The sequence below is a fragment of the Schistocerca serialis genome, chromosome 2, assembly GCF_023864345.2.
Source record: "Schistocerca serialis cubense isolate TAMUIC-IGC-003099 chromosome 2, iqSchSeri2.2, whole genome shotgun sequence".
In the NCBI taxonomy this organism is placed as follows: Eukaryota; Metazoa; Arthropoda; class Insecta; order Orthoptera; family Acrididae; genus Schistocerca; species Schistocerca serialis.
In genome coordinates this window covers 900,807,792-900,831,168 of record NC_064639.1, presented here as the reverse complement: position 1 = coordinate 900,831,168, position 23,377 = coordinate 900,807,792, and the positions used below count along the sequence as shown (strand labels likewise).

The 23,377-nt window shown below is 40.4% G+C and overlaps 1 protein-coding gene across 1 annotated transcript in view; it reads left to right on the top strand.

Moving 5' to 3' along the window:
* LOC126458244 (protein O-mannosyl-transferase TMTC4-like) overlaps positions 1-23,377 on the top strand; it is a 148,038-nt gene that overhangs the window by 99,518 nt on the left and 25,143 nt on the right. The window contains exon 10 of the mRNA XM_050095143.1: positions 137-278. Within this exon, the coding sequence (XP_049951100.1) occupies positions 137-278 (142 nt within the window). The remainder of the gene's footprint in view (positions 1-136; positions 279-23,377) is intronic.

Genomic DNA, 23,377 nt, shown 5'->3' with positions numbered 1-23,377 from the left:
TTGATTGGATGGTGTTGTAGCAGGATTTTTATTTGAAGATTTTATGTCAGATAGTAATTTTTCACTAATATTTGCAAAGTATGTATTAAAAGCATTGGCTACTTCTTATAAATCTGATACATTTGGTTTCTTACAGAAATGATTTTGCTGCTGCCTGGATGAATTTGGGCATTGTACTTTCAGGACAAAAGCGCTATCAAGAAGCAGAAGAATGCTACATAACAGCTCTTAAGCATAGACGGAAATATCCTGACTGCTATTACAATTTAGGAAACTTGGTTAGTACAATTATGGCTCTGCTTCCCATTTCAAAAGGATTTGTTTCATTTAAAAAATTTATTAAAAACAAACTGTACTACTACTGATCATCAAGTAACCGAAGTATTGAAGGGATGAGAAGAAGCATTGGGTGTAAAAAGGGACCAAACTAGAACTCTGATCTTGTAGTTGTGTTCTTTGCTGTGGTAGGGGAACTATAACAACCACTATATCATGTTTTAACAACAAACATTAAACTTAAGCTCAGTTCTCAGTACCAATTATATATTCGATTCATTTGAGAGGGATGTGAACAAGCTGAAATTTGAGTATGTGAGTCACAAATACATTCAGAGTTGAAATTGGACAACGTCTAGATCTGCTTTTAGGTATTTTCTGGGAGAAGTTTAATTGCACATAATTTCCTGTTCCTGCCTAAATAATACCTTGCATTAACATAAAACATTGGTGGGACAAGCCAAGCATAACAAAAATCACTCTTTTCTTCAGGAGCAACTACTGCATCATCATAGGATAGTGTAATTTACTTCTTTACTTGCAGTGATATTTATTTGTTCCTCCCTGTATTCATATTGCTTCCATTTTCTGCCTTCTGTTTTATTATGTGTATCAGGTCAATCTGTGTCAGATAATACTTGCTTGGGACATCGGTCATATGAGTATGAAGTGTGCTTGCTTGTGTGGTATTGTTTTATTGCTGAAGAATGCTTTGGTCAAAATCTGTAATGTGTGAGAGTCTTTAGTTGTGTCTGTCAGTAACTCAACGGGTAATCTTAATGGTGAGTAGCAATCTATTCTTTTCCTAATATTGTTGTTCTTTGGTTCTTAATTAGATTATATTAGGTCACAAATATGACACATCATAATGATGTGGAACACATCAGTTAGTCTCTTTACATAACATACCTAAATTTCTTTTTTTTCTTCCTTTTTTATTGTAAAGTTGCTGATTTATATCTAGAAATTTATCTATTGAGTAGAAGAAGTTGTTATTCAGATATTCTTTTAATTTATTGTTAAATACTAGTTGGCTATCTGTCAGACTTTTGATGCTATTGGAAAAGTGACCAAAAATTTTTGTGGCAGCATAATTTACCCCTTTTAGTACCAAAGTTAGATTTAATCAAGAATAGTTAAGATCAGCCTTCCTGCTACTGCTGTAGCTATGCACAATGCTATGGTTTTTGAATTGGGATGTGTTATTAATAACAAATGTCATAAGTGTGTGTGTGTGTGTGTGTGTGTGTGTGTGTGTGTGTGTGTGTGTGTGTGTGTGCGCGCGTGCGTGTGTGCGCATGCGCACATGCATACAAGGTGGAGAAAAATTGTGTCACGAAATTTTAACCCTGGATAGCTGATGCCATTAGGAACAAAAATTACTAATGTTGTGTGGGTTGACAACACGCAATTTTTAAATTACGGAAACTTGGCACCACACGCTCTGCAGGATTGCCTTGTTGCCGGATGCTCTGGACAACACATGACCATGAAAGCTTTGCTTGCCAGAGATTGCAGGTGACTTGTGTGCTCCGAAGTGAAGCTTATGTGTGAATGCCTCAGATGTGAGGTGGTGACAAACAGCAAGACCTGTTTGACATGTGCACGTATCACATTGGGGCAGTGATGGGGCGAGGGTCTTCTGTATGTGTGAACCGATAACCATAGCACTGCCTGTCAACTGACGAAGTGAAGCTTATGTGTGAATGCCTCAGATGTGAGGTGGTGACAAACAGCAAGACCTGTTTGACATGTGCACGTATCACATTGGGGCAGTGATGGGGCGAGGGTCTTCTGTATGTGTGAACCGATAACCATAGCACTGCCTGTCAACTGACGAACGACAACAGGTCAATCCCATGGCCAATCAGAGCACGTGGCATCAAGTTTCCACAGTTTAAAAATGGTGTGTTGTTGACCTATACAACATCAGTAATTTTGTTTCCTACTGGCATCGGCTATCCAGGGTTAAAATTAATTACGTGACACAATTTTTCTCCATCCTGTATAAATACACGCACGCGCGCGCGCGCGCGCGCGCGCGCCCACACACACACACACACACACACACACACACACACACACACACACACATTGTGAAGCAGCTGTAAATATCCCTAATTTCTTAAATAAAAATCTGCAAGATGATCTTGAGTGGACTCCAGCTATTATTCTGATTACACACATTTTTTAAATGAATACTTTTTCACCTTAATGACAAATTACCCCAAAATATGACACCATAGGAAAGCAGTGAATGAAGATGGGCATAGTAAGCTAATTTACTTAATGTTTATTGCCAGAAATTTTTAATAATGCTAATAATGTAAGTATAACAACTAAAGTAATCAATTTTTGGCAATATAATGTAACTGGATAGATAAAAAATGATGCTCACCAAGCAGCGGCAAGAGAAGACACATATATTACTTATGCAAACTTTCAGAGCCAGTGGTTCCTTCTTCTGGCAGAAGGGTTGAATGGGAAGAAAGAGGGTATGTCATTTGTTGTACAAAACTGTGTATACTGTGTTGTTTTATCAAAATTTAGTGAGGGTCCATTTGCAGAGAACTACTTAATAATTTTCTGAAAGACATTATTTACAATTTCCTTGGCTAATTCGTGTTTGTTGTGTAGTTGCTATACTTGTATCATCAGCAAAAAGAATTAGTTTTACATCTTCAGAAGTATAGAGTGGTATGTCATTAATGATATTAAGAACAATAAGGAATCCAAGACTGAATCACATGAGACCCATTCTTGATACCTCCACAGTTTGATGAATCTGCTGAGTTTTTGTGTGTTATGTGAACTGTTTATTTCAGTTTTCTGCACTCTTCCAGTTAAATATAAACTAAACCACTTGACCATTGTCCCACTAATACCACACTACTTAAGCTTATGTAGAGGAATTCCATGATATACACAATAAAAAGCCTTTTAGAGATCACAAAAAATCCCAGTGGGTAAAGTTCAGTTATTCAGAGCATTTAAATATGATTTGTTGAAAAGCATTTCTGGAAACCAAACTGACATTTTGTTGGTACTTTATCTTTACAATATGTGAAGCTACTCTTGAAAACATTCCTTTTTCGAGAATTTTGGGTAAATCTGTCAGAAGTGAGATTGGGCAGTAGTTGTCAGCATCAGACCTACCCCCTCTTTTATGAAGTGGTTTAACAGTAGCATATTTCAGTCTATCAGGAAAAATGCTCTGTTTCACCGAGCTAATACATATGTGGCTGAGAGTTCTACTTACCTATTCAGAAGAGGTGGATAGAATTTCAATTTTATCAAACTGCATAGGTATTGCATCTTCCATCCATAACCTTGCCTTTTCTGATGAGCATCTAGATTCTTCTTTCTCCACAACATTTAAAAATCATTATTAAAAATATTTTCAACTTCTGACTATTTGTTAATAAACTTTTCATTTAGTTTGATGCTAGCACAAGCTTTGTGTGGTCTTGGTTGCCATGTTTCCCTTTTTCCCTTTCAATAATATTCCAGATTGGTAGAGGCATGCTCCTTCTTCACAACTAAATAAAGGCAGTTTGTTTTTTGCCATATGTGTCATGTCAGGAATTTTTTGTGTAATTCTTCACTCTAACAGCTTTTGTGTCTTGTTCCATGTTAGAACAGGACGTAAAAATTATTAGAGTGAACATTTACAACAAAAAACTTCTGATGTAACAGGAAAACTTTCATATACAAAGAGCCCTTGCAATGAAAAAGAAAATAATTAGTGACCAAATCAATATAAGCAGTAACTCACTGATCATTTTAGCCACTAAAACAATAACAAACAAAAATGTGAAGCCCCCCCCCCCCCCCCCCCACCAAATCTCTCACTCTCTCTCTCTCTCTCGCACGCACACACACTCACACACACACACACACACACACACACACACACACACACACACACACATTTTTTAAGGCGTTGAATCGGCCAGCAAGGTCAATGTCTATGTCTATTGCCTTGAAAGATAAAGAATTAGGAAAGGAGATAAGAAATTTTTATTGTCTATAATACAACAGACAGTCACCAGTAATCTACATCTACATATCTACATCCATACTCCGCAAGCCACCTGACGGTGTGTGGCGGAGGGTATCTTGAGTACCTCTATTGGTTCTCCCTTCTATTCCAGTCTTGTATTGTTTGTGGAAAGAAGGATTGTCGGTATGCCTCTGTGTGGCCTCTAATCTCTCTGATTTTATCCTCATGGTCTCTTCGTGAGATATACGTAGGAGGGAGCAATATACTGCTTGACTCCTCGGTGAAGGTATGTTCTCAAAACTTCAACAAAAGCCCGTACCGAGCTACTGAGCATCTCTCCTGCAGAATCTTCCACTGGAGTTTATTTATCATCTCCGTAACGCTTTCGCGATTACTAAATGGTCCTGTAACGAAACGCGCTGCTCTCCGTTGGATCTTCTCTATCTCTTCTATCAACCCTATCTGGTACAGATCCCACACTGCTGAGCAATACTCAAACAGTGGGCAAACAGGTGTACTGTAACCTACTTCCTTTGTTTTCGGATTGCATTTCCTTAGGATTCTTCCAATGAATCTCAGTCTGGCATCGGCTTTACCGACGATCAACTTTATATGATCATTCCATTTTAAATCACTCCTAATGGCTACTCCCAGATAATTTATGGAATTAACTGCTTTCAGTTGCTGGCCTGCTATATTGTACCTAAATGATAAGGGATCTTTCTTTCTGTGTATTCGCAGCACATTACACTTGTCTACATTGAGATTCAATTGCCATTCCCTGCACCAAGCGTCAATTCGCTGCAGATCCTCCTGCATTTCAGTACAATTTTCCATTGTTACAACCTCTCGATATACCACAGCATCATCCGCAAAAAGCCTCAGTGAACTTCCGATGTCATCCACAAGATCATTTATGTATATTGTGAATAGCAACGGTCCTATGACACTCCCCTGCGGCACATGTGAAATCACTCTTACTTCGGAAAACTTCTCTCCATTGAGAATGACATGCTTGCGTTCTGTTAGCTAGGAACTCTTCAATCCAATCACATTATTGGTCTGATAGTCCATATGCTCTTACTTTGTTCATTAAACAACTGTGGGGAACTGTATCGAATGCCTTGCGGAAGTCAAGAAACACGGCATCTACCTGGGAACCCATGTCTATGGCCCTCTGAGTCTTGTGGACGAAAAATGTGAGCTGGGTTTCACACGATCGTCTCTTTCGAAACCCATGCTGATTCCTACAGAGTAGATTTCTAGTCTCCAGAAAAGTCATTATACTCGAACATAATACATGTTCCAAAATTCTACAACTGATAGACGTTAGAGATATAGGTCTGTAGTTCTGCACATCTGTTCGACGTCCCTTCTTGAAAACGGGGATGACCTGTGCCCTTTTCCAATCCTTTGGAACGCTAGGCTCTTCTAGAGACCTACGGTACACCGCTGCAAGAAGGGGGGCAAGTTCCTCTGTGTACTCTGTGTAAAATCGAACTGGTATCCCATCAGGTCCAGCAGCCTTTCCTCTTTTGAGAAATTTTAATTGTTTCTCTATCCCTCTGTCGTCTATTTCGATATCTACCATTTTGTCATCTGTGCGACAATCTAGAGAAGGAACTACAGTGCAGTCTTCCTCTGTGAAACAGCTTTGGAAAAAGACATTTTGTATTTTGGCCTTTAGTCTGTCATCCTCTGTTTCAGTACCATTTTTGTCACAGAGTGTCTGGACATTTTGTTTTGATCCACCTGCCGCTTTGACATAAGACCAAAATTTCTTAGGATTTTACAATTGTTGTTGCCTACATTGGCCCAAATAAACAGGTACTCATCTGCATTGTGCTTCTTCTTTCACCTTGTAGACAAATTAAATGGCTTGTCTGGAACCAGGGTACCATAGAGAAACTTCACCAGAAGTCCTGTACTCTCCGCTACGCTCCAAGTCTTCCAAGCCTAAATGTTTGCATCAGGGAATGCTTCAAGGCCACCATAATCTGCATGATGCCCCCATACAACAGCCAAGGTCAACCGTGTACTGCCACCAAAGACAGCACTAACATCACATGTGAACTGCATTCTTAGTCCACGAAAGACATTTGGACCAGCAATAAGTTGCTTCTTACTGAATTGGCCAGCGAGGTCAATGTCTATTGCTTTCAAAGACTATTAGACAGGAACACTGCGCCACCAACGGTGGTGAGAACCACGTCGCACAGGCATTGCAGTGGTACGTTAACACAAGTGAACATTGCAAGCTAACACCCAGTGACACCCAAGAGCAAAGCATCTGCACATGTCAGCAGCCACAGAGATAATGACGCGGCGTGCTGCAGCGCAGGCCAGTTCTGACAGGCCGGAAGTGTGACGTTTATCGCTTCCCCCTCTTACGAGCTATGCAGCTGCAGCCTGCTTATCAACTTAGCCGCACTAAGTAAAACTTGTAGCGCCATGTTCCTGAGTGCAGAGGCCCTTCTCTTAAGGTAGCCAAATGCCTCATCACCAGACAAAACACGTCAGCTACAATGTTCACTTGTGTTAACATACCACTGCAATGCCTGTACGATGTGGTTGTCTCGCCATTGGCAGCGCAATGTTCCTGTGTACAAGTCTTTGAAAGCAATAGACATTGACCTTGCTGGCCAATTCAATAAGCAGCAGCTTATTGGTGGTCCAAATGTCTTTCGTGGACTGAGAATGCAGTTCACGTGTGATGTTAGTGTTGTCTTTGGCAGCAGTACATGCATGACCTTGGCTGTTGTATGGGGGAACCATGCAGTTTGTTATGGTGGCATTCCCTGACGCAAACATTTTGGCTTGGAAGACTTGGAGTATAGCGGAGAGTACAGGACTGCTGGTACCTTGGTTCCAGACAAGCCATTTAATTTAATCACACACACACACACACACACACACACACACACACACAACAAAACAAATGAATAAATATCAAATCACACAAACAAAAGACAAACATACAGTGACAGCTGGCAATGCTACACACTGTAAACATACACATTGTAACACAAATGAAAAGTGTAAGTGAGCTGTCGTGATAAAGTGGGTGAAAAAATACTAGAAATCGCCCATCTGCAGCATAGGACTGAATGAACACATCTCCAAGACCACACACATGGACTAGCAACTTTGAAAATCATAAGTAACACAAAATGATAATTTAACCTCACAATACTTGTGCTGCAAAAGTTTTTTCTAAGCTGAAAAAATGAGAAAATGTAGCATTGTCAAATACTTGTAACTATTACATAATGCATTTATTATACACATATCAAAAAATGTTTTGCATCATCTCGATTCCAAGAGTTCCAGAACCTTTACAGAAAATTGGAATAGAGATCAACATGAACATCATGTCTGCCCTGTTTATTGCTCAAGAAAAACACACATTGCATGTTGTACCACCATACAGCGAGACCTTCAGAGGTGGTGGTCCTGATTGCTGTACACACTGCTACCTCTAATACACAGTAGCACATCCTCTTGCATTGATGCATGCCTGTATTCATTGTGGTATACTATCCACAAGTTTATCAAGGCACTGTTGGTCCAGATTGTCCCACTCCTCAACGACGATTAGACGTAGATCTCTCAGAGTGGTTGGTGGGTCACGTTGTCCATAAACAGCCCTTTTCAATCTATCCCAGGCATATTTGGTAGGGTTCGTGTCTGGAGAACATGCTGACCACTCTAGTTGAGCGATGTCGTTATCCTGAAGGAAGTCATTCACAAAATGTGCATGATGGGGGTGTGAATTGTCGTCCATGAAGACGGATGCCTTGCCAATATGCTGCTGATATGGTTGCACTATCGGTCAGAAGAAGGCATTCACTTATCATACAGCCGTTACAGCGCCTTCCATGACCACCAGCGGCGTACGTCAGCCCGCGTATGTCAGCCCCACATTCTGCCTCCACAAAACAGCAGGGAATCTCCACCTTGCTGCATTCGCTGGACAGTGTGTGTAAGGCATTCAGCCTAACTGGGTTGCCTCCAAACACGGCTCTGACAATTGTCTGGTTGAAGGCATATGTGACACTCATCGGTGAAAAGAACATGATGCCAATCCTGAGCGGTCCATTCAGCATGTTGTCGGGCCCATCTGTACCGCACTGCATGGTGTAATGGTTGCAAAGATGGACCTCGCCATGGACATCATGAGTGAAGTTGCGCATCATGCAGCCTATTGCACACAGTTTGAGTCGTAATACGACATTCTGTGGCTGCATGAAAAGCGTTATTCATCATCGTGGTGTTGCTGTTAGGGTTCCTGTGAGCCATAATCTTGGGTGGCCTGAGTGAGGCATGTCATCAACAGTTCCTGTCTCTCTGTATCTGCTCCATGTCCAAACAACATCGCTTTGATTCCCTCCGAGATGCAATCAAACCATGGTATTGACCATCTAGGCATGGTTGAACTACAGGCAGCACGAACTGTGTACCTCTTTGCTGGTGGAATGACTGGAACTGATCGGCTGTCGGATCCCCTCCATCTAATAGGTGCTGCTCATGCATGGTTGTTTACATCTTTGGGTGGGTTTAGTGACATCTCTGAACAGTCAAAGGGACTGTGTCTCTGATACAATATCCACAATCAACGTCCATCTTCAGGAGCTCTGGGAACTGGCGTGATGCAAAGCCTTTTTTGATGTGTGTATATAAAAATAAACATGTATTACAGACCAATGAAAATGCTTCATAAATAAAAGACCTTTTATGTTTATAAGATATTTTTATCCATTTAGTAAGCCATAGCTTTTTAATAGTTTCTAACAATTGTATTTCACTGTTTTTGCAGGGAAACCATTTTCAAATATACTCACAAACGCATCATGAAATCAGTCATACTTTAATTTAGCATCCGGTTCCTGGCAGACCTCATCCCAATCTGACTGCTGCAAGCTTTCCGTAAAATTTTCAATTGTTAAATTGTTATGAAATGTATTCACAAATTGCAAGTACAGCACAACCACAGCTATACAAATTGATGGAAACAAATGAAAATTTGTGCTGGACCAGGACTTGAACCCAGATTTCCCATTTTATGTAAGCGGTTGCCTTAACCACTTTGGTTATCCAAGTGCATTTCACAGACAGACATTAACTTCCACATGTCCCAGTATCTGCTACAGATAGTGCTTGCACAGTTATGTGATTCCTGCACAGGGAGAGAGACTTATTTAGTTTTCTCATCAGACTGCTTTGGCATGAAATACATTATGCAGTGTTTGTATTTGACAGATTCCAGCAATTCGTATAGCTGTGGTGGTACCACATTCACAGTCTGTGAATATGTTTCATGATTTAACACGGCTGTATATTGTCAGCCATGTCTGTTCCTTTGGATATGCATGCATCTCCAAAGTAACAGTGCATCAAACTTTACAGGCACTTTTAAATGCAGACATTGCACTAATGTGCGTGTTAAATTGTTAATTGAATGCACCATTTTGGTGAACTGTTTTACATTATTGCATGGAGCTATGTCATGTACTATAACTAGCTGTGCAACATGACCAGAAAGACCATTCCTAACAGGATCAAAATTTATCTTGGTTTATGAAAATATCATCTATAAGTGTGCTGCTTTCCTGTCCTACCCAAGTTGGGAAATCAATAACTGATGTCAAATTGAAAGAACTGAGTAACACTTCAGGTTCATTCTTCCTACCACAATCTTTCAAAAAACCTACATCAAAATCCCCACAAATAATAATTTACTTCCCTGTCTCTGACAGATATCACAAGAAAGAATCCAAGTTTTTCAGAAATTGTTGCAATGGGACCTATACACATTTGCAATTAAGGGTACTATTATTTAGTTTGAACTCACAAGCACATGTTTCTCTATATTGCTCTACATAAAATTTTTTAGTTTCTAAATTTTTCTTTTTATGATAACTTTTAACATATATAGCAACTCGTCCTTTCTTCATATTGTCTACTTCCATGTGCAAAATGCTTATATCCACTTTTCTATATCTGTGACTATAAGATGTTCAGATGGGCATACTACATCTATTACATCCTCAGTTTCCAAATCTTCGAAACGAACAAGAAGTTCATCAACTTCATTTTTTAATACCCTGATATTCTGATGTAATATACTAACATTATTTTTTGCTGTTCCTTTATGAGACTATTTGAAATGAACAAGTAGTTCATCAACTTCATATTTTAATCACCTGATATTCTGATGTAAGGCACTAACATTATTTTTTGCTATTCCTTTATGAGACTATTTTGAAATATTAACACCTTTAGTACCTGCCTGTCTGACCTTCTCATTAGGCTTAATTCCTTTCTATGTTGAAAAGCTGAACACTCACCTTAGCCTAAGAAAGAGGTTCTCCCATGAGTTACCACACTCCCCCCTCCCCCGCTCCCCACACTTAAGGATTTTCAGTCTGGTCCCTTCAATCCCACAAACCAACCAACCAATCTTAAGGATTTTGCTATCACCTCAGCCAATTTACCGTTTTCTTTCCTATAGAGATGCAGGCCATGCCCAGTGAAATTCCACCTACTAATTGCATCAGTGGAAACCAAACCCATGTCTGACCCAGTACCTGCCCAAAGCAGCTGATTGAACTCCATATTTGTAGACACCAAGATGCTTTCCAAGAGAAAGGAATCATTGAGGATTCCCAGTGAAAGTATTGTCCAAGATACTACATGGAATTTTATCCAGTCGCCTGATTCAGTTCAGTGATAACCACATTATTTGTCACTATCTAGAACTGCTGTGGATATATTCCCACAGAATGTTACAAAACACAAGACAGACTTTTCTGTGGTCCAGATGGAGAACACTTGTCAAGGATTTTGTTTGTAATTGAAGATATTGATCCAAACAATAACTACTCCTTTGTCTTCAAGTAAATATGCATCAGCTATAAATTTTGACACATGAAGATAGAAAGAACATATACTTTCTGGTTGCAGCAGACATGCACACAAGTAAATTACTAATATTTTGATCTTGTGAGATGATGCTGTATACAGCAGATATTAGTTTAATGTAAGACAAGTCACACATATGAAACATTCAGTAACATATTTTTACTAGAATTTTACGATTTTAGTTGATATTTGAGCACTGTTAATTACATGTAACAATGTTTGTAGATTTAACTTATTAAACTGCAGTTAATACTGCAGTATTCTGTTTTCACTAGATATTCTTTGAGCATCTTTGAAATGTTCATATCATGTATGATGTCTTTTGGATACTGAAGAAACTTCTTATTGACATAATACTTGAGTTCTGAAGTCATTTATCGAGAATTATCAGTTGGTGGGGTATGCTGTTGGAGAAATTCTCTTTAGCCTTGGTCTACCTCTACAGATTTTTTGCCCCCTCACACTTTCTTCAATTACCAAATTGACGATTCCATGATGCCCCATGCTGTGGCCTATCAACTGATACCTTCTCATTTTGAATTTGTCCATAAATTTCTTTTTCCCCAGTTTTATTCAGGGCCTTTTCTTTAGTTATTCGGTCTGCCCATCTAATACTCAGCATTCTTCTCCAATGAAATTTTTATGGACATTAATAAATGGTTCCTAGCCAACTTTTTGTCACTAAACTTTGAAGGAACACACAGTATGCAATTCAGAACTTGTAAGAGGTTCACCACCAGTATATGCATAAAATATGATGACAAGTAGATGGTAGAAGTTGACAGTGTTAAATTCTTGAGATTACTGCTTGATAATAAATACAACAAGGAGGAGCACCTAACAAATCTCTACTGAAGTGTGAATGTTATCAGACATAGGTGATATAAAAATAGACTTAGCGTACTTTGCTAACTTCATTCTATAATGTTATATGGAATTACTTTTTGGGGTAACACATCAAGCCAAACAAAAGTTTTCTGAGCCCAGAAACATGTAATATGAATTATTTGTGATGTGAACTCAAGAACTTTCTGCAGAGGGCAGTTCTGACTACTGCTTCCCAATAATTTTATTTCTCAATGAAGTTTGTCATTAAAAATACATATCTTTTTCAAACCAACAGTTCAGTTCGTGGAACTAGTAACAGAAATAAAAATAATTTTCACAAAGATTTGCAGTCTCTTACTTTGGTCCAGAAAGGTGTCCATTGTTCAGGAACACACATTTTCAATAACTTTCCAGCAGTCATGAAAAATTTAACCAATAACAAAGTTCAGTTTAAAAGGAAATTGAAGGATTTATTCAGTGGCCAACTACTTCTACTCTACTGATGAATTTCTTAGCATGACCAACTGATGTATATATCTTATTAATACATCAAATAATGCTAGTATTATGTACACTCTGACTTCTGTACCAATTCAGTGCCATAATGTGAGCATTGTAAATAAGCGTTGTAAAATAATTCTTCTATCTGATGATGCATGGCTACAATAGCCTAAGAATTATCATATGCACTTCTGTGTATTGAATATTTATATATGTTATTACTTTTTAAATGTAAATAAGTTTAAGATTTTTTTATGTGTTCCACATCCATAAGGACTATTTCACTTGGAATCTGTGGAAGTTACATTAGCTTATCTGCTTTTTCCTTCATAAATATTTGGTGTGTATTGTTGTTTTCTGGCAAGTTCAACATCCTGTAGCGTCTCCTCATTATGTATCAATTGGAATGAAAATTATGTATAATCTGATATATTCTCATCTTATTTCAAAAGCTTCAGTTATCTTCTTGTCTCAACTGTTGTCAATGTTTCATTTCTATACTAGGCTACATTCCACATAAATATCTTCAGAAAAGACTTCCTAACTGTTAACAGTGTTAACAAACATCTCTGTTCAGAAAAATGAGTTTCTTGCTATTGCCATTCTGTGTTTTGCATCCTCTCTGCTTCAGTGAGTGTCAGTTATTTTGTTGCTCATATAGCAAAACACGTTTACTGCTTTTATTGTCTCATTCTCTAATATAATTATTTCTGCATCATCTGACTGAGTCAACCTACATTCCACTACCTTTGTTTTACTTTTGTTGAAATGCATCTAACAGCACCCTTCCAAGACACTGTGATTCTGTTCAGCTTATCTTTCAAGTCTTTTTCTATCCCTGACAGAGTTAGAATGTTATCAATGAACCCCATAGTTTTTATTTCTTCTCCCTGGATTTTAATGCCCTCATCAAATGTCTACTCTGTTCCCTTTATTGCTTCCTCAATGTACAGACTGAATGACATTTTGTGTATGCTACAAATCTTTTTCACTCCGTTTCATCTACTGCTACCCTTTCATGTCCTTCAATTCTTACAATTGCAGTCTGGTTTCTCTATAAGTTGCAAATAATCTTTTGTTCCTGTATTTTATTCTTACTGCCTTCAGAATTTCAAAGAGCACATACCAGTCAACATTGTCAACAGCTTTCCTTTAAATCTGCAAACACTATAAATGTAGATTTGTCTCTCTTAAGACAATAATAAAACTGTAAACTTGTGTCTTTCTGTTTATTTGTTTGAACAGGCTTATGGGAATGTGATGAGTTACTATCCCAAAATCAAACATTTCCACTTTATATTTTGATGTAGTTGTATATTTAAGTACCAGCATCTACATGTGTGTATACAAGAAGTCACATAAACAAACTGAATCATCTCAAACTGTTTGTCCAAAAAACTCACAAGCAGAGAGAGTGTTCTCATTTACAGGTCAATGTTTATATCGACATCACACAGCCCCCTCCCCTCCGTGCAGTACGAAGGACTTGTGATTGGTCCTGGGGGGGGGGGGGGGGGGGTAGTGTCTGCTTCAAGGACATCCTGGGGTCCGGGGACTGGACGATTGGTACCTCCATGTCATCTGGCGATGAAGTCTGTGGTGGAACAAGAAGTGGTAGGTCCATCACGAAGTCCTGCAGATGGCATGGTCAGGTGAGGCGACGGCTGGCTCGAGAGAAAGCCGATGGGCCGAAGCATGGAGAAGAACTAAAGTGTGGAGAGATGATTCAAATCTCACCGAGTGGATAGATGAAGGTGCTTAGGAGGGTGGGGTCACAGTGTTGAGAGAGGACAAAACAATGTAGTATCTTGACTTCGAGGCACTCATCTGATAATGGAGGATTGTGTCCATAAGAAGGACGAGAACATGGTCGCCATCTACTACCAGCAAGACGTCTTCCACGTGAATTGGCAGAACTGAGGCATAAAACTCGATCATAGGAGGGTTGACCTCAGCATGGTTGGCATGGGTTGGAAAACCCATGAATGCAGAGTCACTTAAACTGTTTGGGAAACCAGAAAAAGGTGCCTCGCTAGGGCTGGACACCGGTGAGAAACCATGGGCCTGAGTGACTTGTGGTGTATCATTCAAGGAGTATGAAACATGGTGGGAGCCTTGGTCATCAGCCATATTGGGAGAGCCTGGTGCCAGAGAATTGGAGTCCACAAATACAGGTTTGACCCGATGCAGTGAAACTGTCTGTGTGGTGTCCTTGACGAGAATGGTCTCATGTTGAATCCCCACGTTGCAGAACCTTGAAGGGGCCCGGGTAGGGAGTTGTAAAGGTTGGCGTACTGTGTCGTCCCGTAACATGACATGGGAACAGTCTTGAAGAGAAGCGGGTATGTAGGAGAATGGCTGGGTATGGCTAACCAGTGGATAGAGGCGCATGTGCTCGAAATGCATATGCAAGTGGCTAATGAAGTCTGGGAGGGTGGAGTGGGGGGGGGGGGGGGGGGGGCGGGGGGGAAATCCTCCTGAGCCATGGGCTGGACTAGTTCACCTGACAGGACGGGGTCTTCCCCATAAATGGTTCCCTGGATGTCTGGTTTGTGCGTTGATCTCAACCCTAAAAAGACCCAAGGTAGAGCATCCGAACAAAGGCAGTTATAGCATCTGAGGGTGGTCTTTAAAGTGTGGTGCCACCATTCCACCAAACCGTTGCTCTGGGGGGGGGTACAAGGTGGTGTGGATTTTGTGGATACCACACATGCGACACAGCAAGGCGAACAGGAATGACTCAAATTGCTGGCCTTGGTTGGTTGTGATTGTGGCTGGGCAGCCGAACTGGGTGATTCAAGAGGAGACAAAACCTTTGTCAACCGTCTCGGTCATGATGTTCGGCAAAGATATGGCTTCCACCCATTGGGCAAGCAGTCAATAGAAAACACGACATATCTAAAACCTTCTGATGGTGGAAGAGGGCCATTGAGATTGATATGGATGTGCCTGAGATGTCCTGGAGGAATGTGAAAATACCCAGCAGAGGGACTGCATGGTGGCTGACTTTATTGCTTTGGCAAGAGATACAGTTGTAAGTCCACTTCTGGCAGTCTCTTTTGGTATCTTTCCAGATAAAGCGCTCCATAATGAGCTGGGTAGAGGCATGAATGCACAGGTGTGCAAGGTTGTGTAAAGCATCGAAAACTTGACAGCGTAAGAAAGCCGGTAACACTGGGCATAAACCCCAGTCGAAGAATCACACCAAACCTCGTCGGTGATGTCGGGGAATTGTATCTTGGTGGACATGAGCAAGGTGGTTGGGTCCACAAGGAGTGCTTGCGGGCCCTCGTCTGTTGCCTGAAAAGTAGCTAGATTAGACAAATCGATGCTGTTGGACACTGCATTGACATGTGAGAAAAAATTGGCAGTGATATTATCTGCACCCTTGATATAGTGGACGTCTGTCATAAACTGAGACACCAATTTGAAATGGCAGAAACAACAAGGGGTAGAGTCCTCCGGAGGGTTTCAGAAGGCATCCGTGAGTGGCATGTGATCTGTGAGGATATAGAACGTGCATCCTTCAACATCAGGGTGGAAATGTTTAACAGCCTCGTAGGTGGCCAGGAGCTTTGTGTCGAATGCAGAGTATTTCTTCTGTGCAGCAGACAGTTTTTTAGAGAAGTAGTGCAGGGGTGAGATGTTGTCACTGTGGAGCATTGTTGAAGGACAGCTCCCACTGCTGTATCCAATGGACGGGTCAGAGCCCCTATGTTTGCTTGCTGACAGTGCAACCATAAGAGGAGCGTGTGCTGCAGCCAGTGAGAGCAAGTGACAGTGGTAGTAGTTGATGGTGCTGAGGAATTGGCACAGTTCTTTGTGAGTCAAAGTGGGTGGCACAGATGAGACGGCCTGTACACATGAGCTTTTGGATATTGTATACCATTGACAGATACTGTGTAGACGAGGAAGGTTACAAATGTCTGCCGTATTTGTAACTTATCTTTGTTGACTTCTACACTGCTCGACTCTAAGGTCTTCAGTGCCGTGGATAAGTGACGCTTGTCTCCTCAGCTGTCTTACTGAAAATGAGTCTGTCATCCAGATACCCGAAACAAAACTCGAATTTTCATAGGATGGAGTCAATAAATCATTACCATGTCTGGGCAGCATTTTCAAGCAAAACAACATGTAATGGTACTGGAACAAACCTAGTGGCATGATAACTGCAGTCTTGGGTATATCCTCGTGCCATGGGTATCTGGTGGTAGGCACGTTCACAGTCAATTACACTGAAGATGGAAGCGCCCGATAACATGGGTGAAGTTGTTGATGTTTGGCACTGGGTAATTGTCTATTATGGTCCTTGCATTTACATGCCTGTAGTCCCCACACATGCGAAATAAGCCGTGTGTTTGGTAGCGAGGTGAACAGGCAAAGACCAGTTACTGTCCGATAGTTGTAGTATACCTATGGCTAATAGATCATTAATTTGCTTACTGTTGTGCCACACGTGATTTAATGCGGTTGAGGCGTCTGACTTTATGCCGGATAGGAGGGCCATCAGTAGTAACTATCTGGTGCATTGACCCGTCAGTGATGGAGAATACTGAATGGTGCACATGAGGGGGTTCCTGGTTAACAAATGTGTCCGTCATGTGAGGAGTATGCCCACAGGTCTAAATATGAATATTGAAGCATGTAGAGAATGGCAGTGCGAAAGTGACATGTGTAGGGGGATGCCTGTCTGATCCCCCTGCAGGGTTCAGCATCTACTGTGCCATGTGGAAGGCATTTGGGTGCTGGCAAGATGATCTACACTTCTGTGCTGCATCGTTGAAGATCTTGTGATACCAGCAGTATGGGTGAGCTGGATGTGGCGGAGGCAGAGACTTAGCAAGAGGGAGCAGCTTGTCGCCATCGATTGCTTCGGGTAGGTATAATGGCACGTACGGGGTGTGCATGATCCGGGACTTTTCGGAGAGCGGGGAGTGTGAGCACAGGCCATCAGACATCGTGAAGGATGGAGTGCTGGAGCGGGCTCTGCCCCTACCACCCTACCAACAAACGGGTGAATCTCCATTGGAGGTGTACCAACCTGTGGCAGAGAACACAGGGGTTGGCAATGTCGCAGAAGAGAGTACAACTGATCGGCGATCCATAAGTGCAATCAAATTGACTGGAAGGAATGTGGTAGCACATGTATCTGGAGATTGCTTGGTAGCTTAGCAGGCCACACTGACCAGAGAGTTACATCTGGCATAGTTTGTTTGTTGACCAGCAACCATAGGTGGTGCCAGAGTTGCGATGGAGTCCAGTCCCCAAGGTGTTCTTTGTATAAAAGTTTTAGGATGAGCTCCTGGGGGGGGGGGGGGGGGGGGGGGGGAACAGGCGAGGCACTCAATAATCATGTTCTTGGTGAAGTCATACTTCGGAGCCGGTGGCAGATGAACCTGGAGTTGTCATCAGCAACAGTTGCTCGAAAATGTGCTCTACGAACCACGACACAAGGTTGTCTTCTGACAGCAGCGGTAACTCCTTTAGCCGTCCAGGAGGAGGAGATGGAGGAGAATTAGGAACCTCTGGGAACAATGAATTGTTTATGTGAGCTGCGAAATCCCATTCTGGCCACAGAATGGTAGCATGACAGTTCGGCATGGCATGTGTAACGGTGGAGGGGGTATAGGTCCAAAAACATGTTTGTCACAGTTGCCATGTGTGTGATCACTGAGCATACCTGTTGCGTCGGGGAAGGCCATTGTGGCAGGCACAATTGGTACCGTGGAATGAACAGGCAGAAGGGCAGCAGGAGCCGGGGTCCCCGAAAATGATGCACCAGCCAGGGATGTCACATTGAACTGTCCAACTTCGGAGAAAACGCGGAAGGCCGTCACAGTAGGCACAGCCGGTGCTGTGGAAACAGCGAGCAGGCTTATGGCAAGAACCAGAACCCTCTGTGCGGGCAGAGGGGGGGGGGGGGGGGGGGGGGCAGATTGTGAACGTGTGCGACATGAATTAAAGTCCACGACATATGATGGTGGCAAAGTTTGTTGTGCAGTGATGTATGTCGCCGGATAGGGGTGGGGGTATGCGTCCATTGGTTACACAACACCAACAGCAGGTGCTGGCTCGTAAACTGATCTCGCACTATTATGGTCAACTGCCTGCGAAGAAGTACTGGGGAATACCGATGGTGCACTATTAGTGATGATATGTCCTTGGCTAGTATTCACAGAAGTCATAACGGGTTTGAAGGACAGCTGATTGAAAGATGTTACGGTAATCGCAGCACTGCACATGGCACCACAGTAATGGTCACAGGAGCACACTATGAATGAACATTCCGCTGTGGAGGCAACCTAACCTGTGCACTTGGATTACGATCACATGAAACACTATTCTGACTATCGTCTTAGTTGAAATGCACATAGTGACGAACACAATCCGGAAATACAAATCCTGAGTCCATTGTTCTTGCTGGAGGTGCAGCTAACAGCTGTTGTGGCAAGACCAACATCTCATGTGATGTGGGTGTAGAACATGGATGTCACAGGAGACATGATGAATACATCCAGAGAGCTGGTTTGAGCTTCCAAGTCCATGAGGAAAGCATTGTACAGAGAAGACATGGCAGCGAACAATCACTTGTAGCACAATGAACAGGCGCGCGGGAGACGTGGAATGTACTCGAAATTCGTAACGAGGTCACCAATGTGGAAATGTAATAGGTTACTATCCTGAAATCAAACACTTCCACTTTATATTTTGATACACATGTATATTTAAGTACCAGCATCTACACGTGTATATACAAGAAGTCAACAATAGAATTTAAGTTATGAAACAATTACTGATTTCACCCTATAATAAAAGATACTAACTAGGAATAGCCAAATTAATTAGAAAATCAATTACTTACATAAAACTAAGCACGAAATTAGATCCGGTGTTATATTCTTCAAAACTGAGGGCCAAACTTTCTCTTTTATGGAAATGCAGATAATATTCATGTATGTTATCATAATTAGTTAAAATTGAAAAAATGAATTTTAAGGAGGCAGATGGCAAAACAAGAGGGGAAGTAAAAATATCCCAGCTTACTTTGTCACATCCGGTAAAAAGTAATGATATGCACAGGCCCTTCTTTAACTTCCTTTGAGAAGCAAGGTCATCTAGATAGTGTTGTAATAAAAGTCATAAGCTCAGTTCCTACATTTCTTGGGAAACCAAACTGATCCTTCCCGAAGTCAGCATCTACCCTTTTACCATTCTTTGCTAAGTAATTCATGTTGGAATCTTGCAAACATGACTTATTAAACTGATTGTTCTGTAAAATTCACATGTACCACCTCCTACTTTCTTTGGAATTAGTGTCCAAAAGTATTTCATCTGTCCCACAGTATGTGGAGGAGATTCATCATGGTATGTTCTTCCAAGGATCTCAATAATTTTGAAGAATATCTTCTATTCCTAGTGTCTTGTTGTGACTTAGGTCTTTCAGATTCTTCTGTTATATCCTCCATTTTCCTTTCCATAATATTATCTTCAAGTTTGTTTCCTTTGTACAGCCTTTTTGTGTATAACTTGTACCTTTTGCTTACGGGTTTGCGATCTAAGCTATGGATATTTATCTAGCTGCTTCTTTTTACTCTATAGAAGTCTTCAATTTTTCTATAGGCTGCATCTATCTTTCCCATAGTCATGCATGCTTCTACAACTTTGTATTTCTCGTCAAACCATTTTGCACTTTCAGTTGATCCCATTTCTGTATGTTTGTGTTCCCTTTTCTCTACTTAATTTGCTACAATTTTTGTTTGTGTTTTTCTCATTTCATCAATCTAATTCATCACATGTTACACAAGGAATTCTAGTGGGCCTTGTCTTTTTGACTATATGATCCTCTACTGTCTTCACTGTTTCATCTCTCAATGCAACACACTCCTCTGCTGTTGTATTTCTTGCACCCTGTTTTCAGTCAATTGCTACCTAAAGCTTACTCTGAAACTCTCAATAACTGGAAGTTCTTTCAATACATCCAGGTCCTGTCTCTTTAAGTTCCTTCCTTTCTGCACTTCCTTCAGTCTTAATCTTCAGAGCGTAACCAATAAATTATCATCCCAGTCCGCATCTACTCCCAGAAATGGTACACAATTTAAAATCTGTTTCTGAAGTATACATGTTACCATCATGTAACTTATCTGAAACCTTCCAGTATTTCCAGGTCTCTTCCACATATACAACCTTCTCTCAAACCAAGTTTTAGCAATTATTAAATGTGCTGTGTGTAAAATTCTACCTGATGGATTCCTCTTTCAGCCATTTCCCTAGGTCATGTTCTCTTACTATTTTTCCTTCTCTTCCCTTTTCTAACATTGAATTTTAGTGCTCCATCACAATTAAATTTTAGTTTCTCTTAACAACATATTTTTGTTTTTGTTTTTATCTGATCACAAATTCTTTCAATCTCATCATCTGCAGAGCTAGTAGGTGTATATAATCTTTACTACTGTGGTGAATGTTGGCTGCCTGTCTGCCTTGCCTATTATATTTAATTCATTACGCTGTTAATAGTAACTCAGTTGTATTCCTATTTTCTTAGTCATTATCAGACCTACTCCTGCAGTAACCTTAATTGATTTTGTGTTGATAAACCTGTACTCACCTCACTAGAAGTGCTGTTGTTTCTGCCACCAAACTTCATTAATTCCCACTATATCTAACTTCCACCTATCCATTTCCATTTTTAAATTCTCTATCCTACCTAGCCAAACAAAAGATCTAACATTCAACTCTCCAACCCATAAAACATTTTAATTAATTGAATGAATGACAAAAATGCAAGAATTTGGAAACTGGTGTTTCCTTACTCTGTCAAATGAAGAAAAGACCAAGCAAATTGGACCTGTTCATAAACTAAAGGACATGTTTCTTACAGTTTCTGGTCAAGATAGTAAAATCAGGATAGATATTAAGTATAACACATTAAGTAGTCACCAAATTATTTATTCATTCATTCACACATCATGTTCTGTCAGTCCCTTCAGGGACGTGGAACGAATCAAGCTATCCATTAACAGGCAGAAGCTACCAATGGAGGCCACTTCTGTAAAGTACAGTAATAACATATTATTACTAGCATCAGTCTACTCAAACTGATATTTATGGTAATAATTTGTAGATTATGTAACATTAATGTTAGGAAGAAAACAACTACTCTGAAAAAGCACTGCTCCCTCCTCCTATACTATTCAGCTGCTATTATTTTTTGATACAGCAAGCAAAGAATTTTTACTTTACACACACTATTATTAGCTATTTATGTAATGATAAAACCCAGATTTATCTCAGACACATATTAGAGTTACGCAGATGTTACATTGGTAAGTCAAAGTATTGAGATGTATTGTAGCAGGATTGCCTAGTGAAATATACTTTTACTTTGTGTTGAAATATTTGGAAATTTTCAATTTACCACCTGATGTCCACTGGCAGCCTGTTAAAAGGCGTTTGCACCAGATTGTAAAACTCCATTCTGAGCCTTAGAGTCATGCATAGTCCATATGGAAATTATTTCTACTTCTGGTATTGTGGTTGTGAATTGTTGAGTTTATCCTAAACTCACTCCTGTTATTAACCACAAATGCCATTAGGAAGTATACACATTGGCATGTAAGTGTAAGAATCACCAGGTACCTGAAGAGACATCTGCAAGATGTTTGGTTACAATTTTATGCAATATTCTTACTGCATGCTTCTGTAGAATAACATTAGCAGCAGTGCCCCAGAAGATTATGCTGTAGGATGGAACAGAGTGCAAGTGTATTAGCAACTCTCTTTGCAGAGATTTATGAGTGCAAAACAGGCAGGACTGAGCTTTTTGGTTAACTTCTTGACATGCCAGTATCACCTCAGTTCATTAGCCACCTGGGTACTCAAGACCTTTACACATGGAACCTCATCCCGTGCATGTCCATGTGGTACCTGTAATTTATTTATTTATATATTTATTTTGAAAATGCATAATATGAGTTTTTATAACATTAGGGGTTAGGATGTTGGCTGTGAACCAGCTAAAAAGCTGTATCATTTTTCTTGTCAGTGTGTCAGGTATGGGTGTTTTCGGACTTTATATCAATATCCTTGTGTCATCAGGAAATAGTACAGTTTTTGATGAGTCATCCAGTGTCCCCGGTATGTCATTTATGTACATCAAGAACAGAAGTGGGCCAAACACCAAACTTTGTGGCACATTATATTTAATGTGTCCTGCTGTGGATTTAATTTTATTCACGTTGTTTCATTTGCTAATGTTACCCTCTGTTTTCTATTGTTATTTTCATCCGTGCAAGAGGAAGGTTTCATTATTATGATACAATGTGAGAGCCAAATGATGTGTGCCTTTTCTTTTCTGTTTTATCCTTCCTGTGTTTTCTTGTGCAAGTTCTCTTTTCATCTGTTTTATTGTCAAAGTTTTTATTTTAACCCTGAATTTTGAATTTTAAATGTAAGCTCATCAAGGAACTTGATCTTAATATTATTCCTGTCTCTTTCTCTACTGTGTTATTCATGTCTGTTTGTTCATAGTCGCAGAGCTAGTAAAGTGATATGCATATATGCATTATGACTTTCTCGTGACTGCCACAATAATGCTTGCATGTTTTTAAATGACTCATTCTTGTAAATTTTTTATTGTTGCAATGAATGTGCTGTTGTCTGTTGGCATTGCATACACATCTTCCCTACAAAGTTAATACAAAGTGAAATATCCTTCCACACACACGCACGCACACACACACACACACACACACACACACACACACACACACACACACACACACACAAATTATCCTTTGCCTCTCCTCGTCCTCATAAAAGATGGCTCCATCTCATCATGGTGTCTGCTCT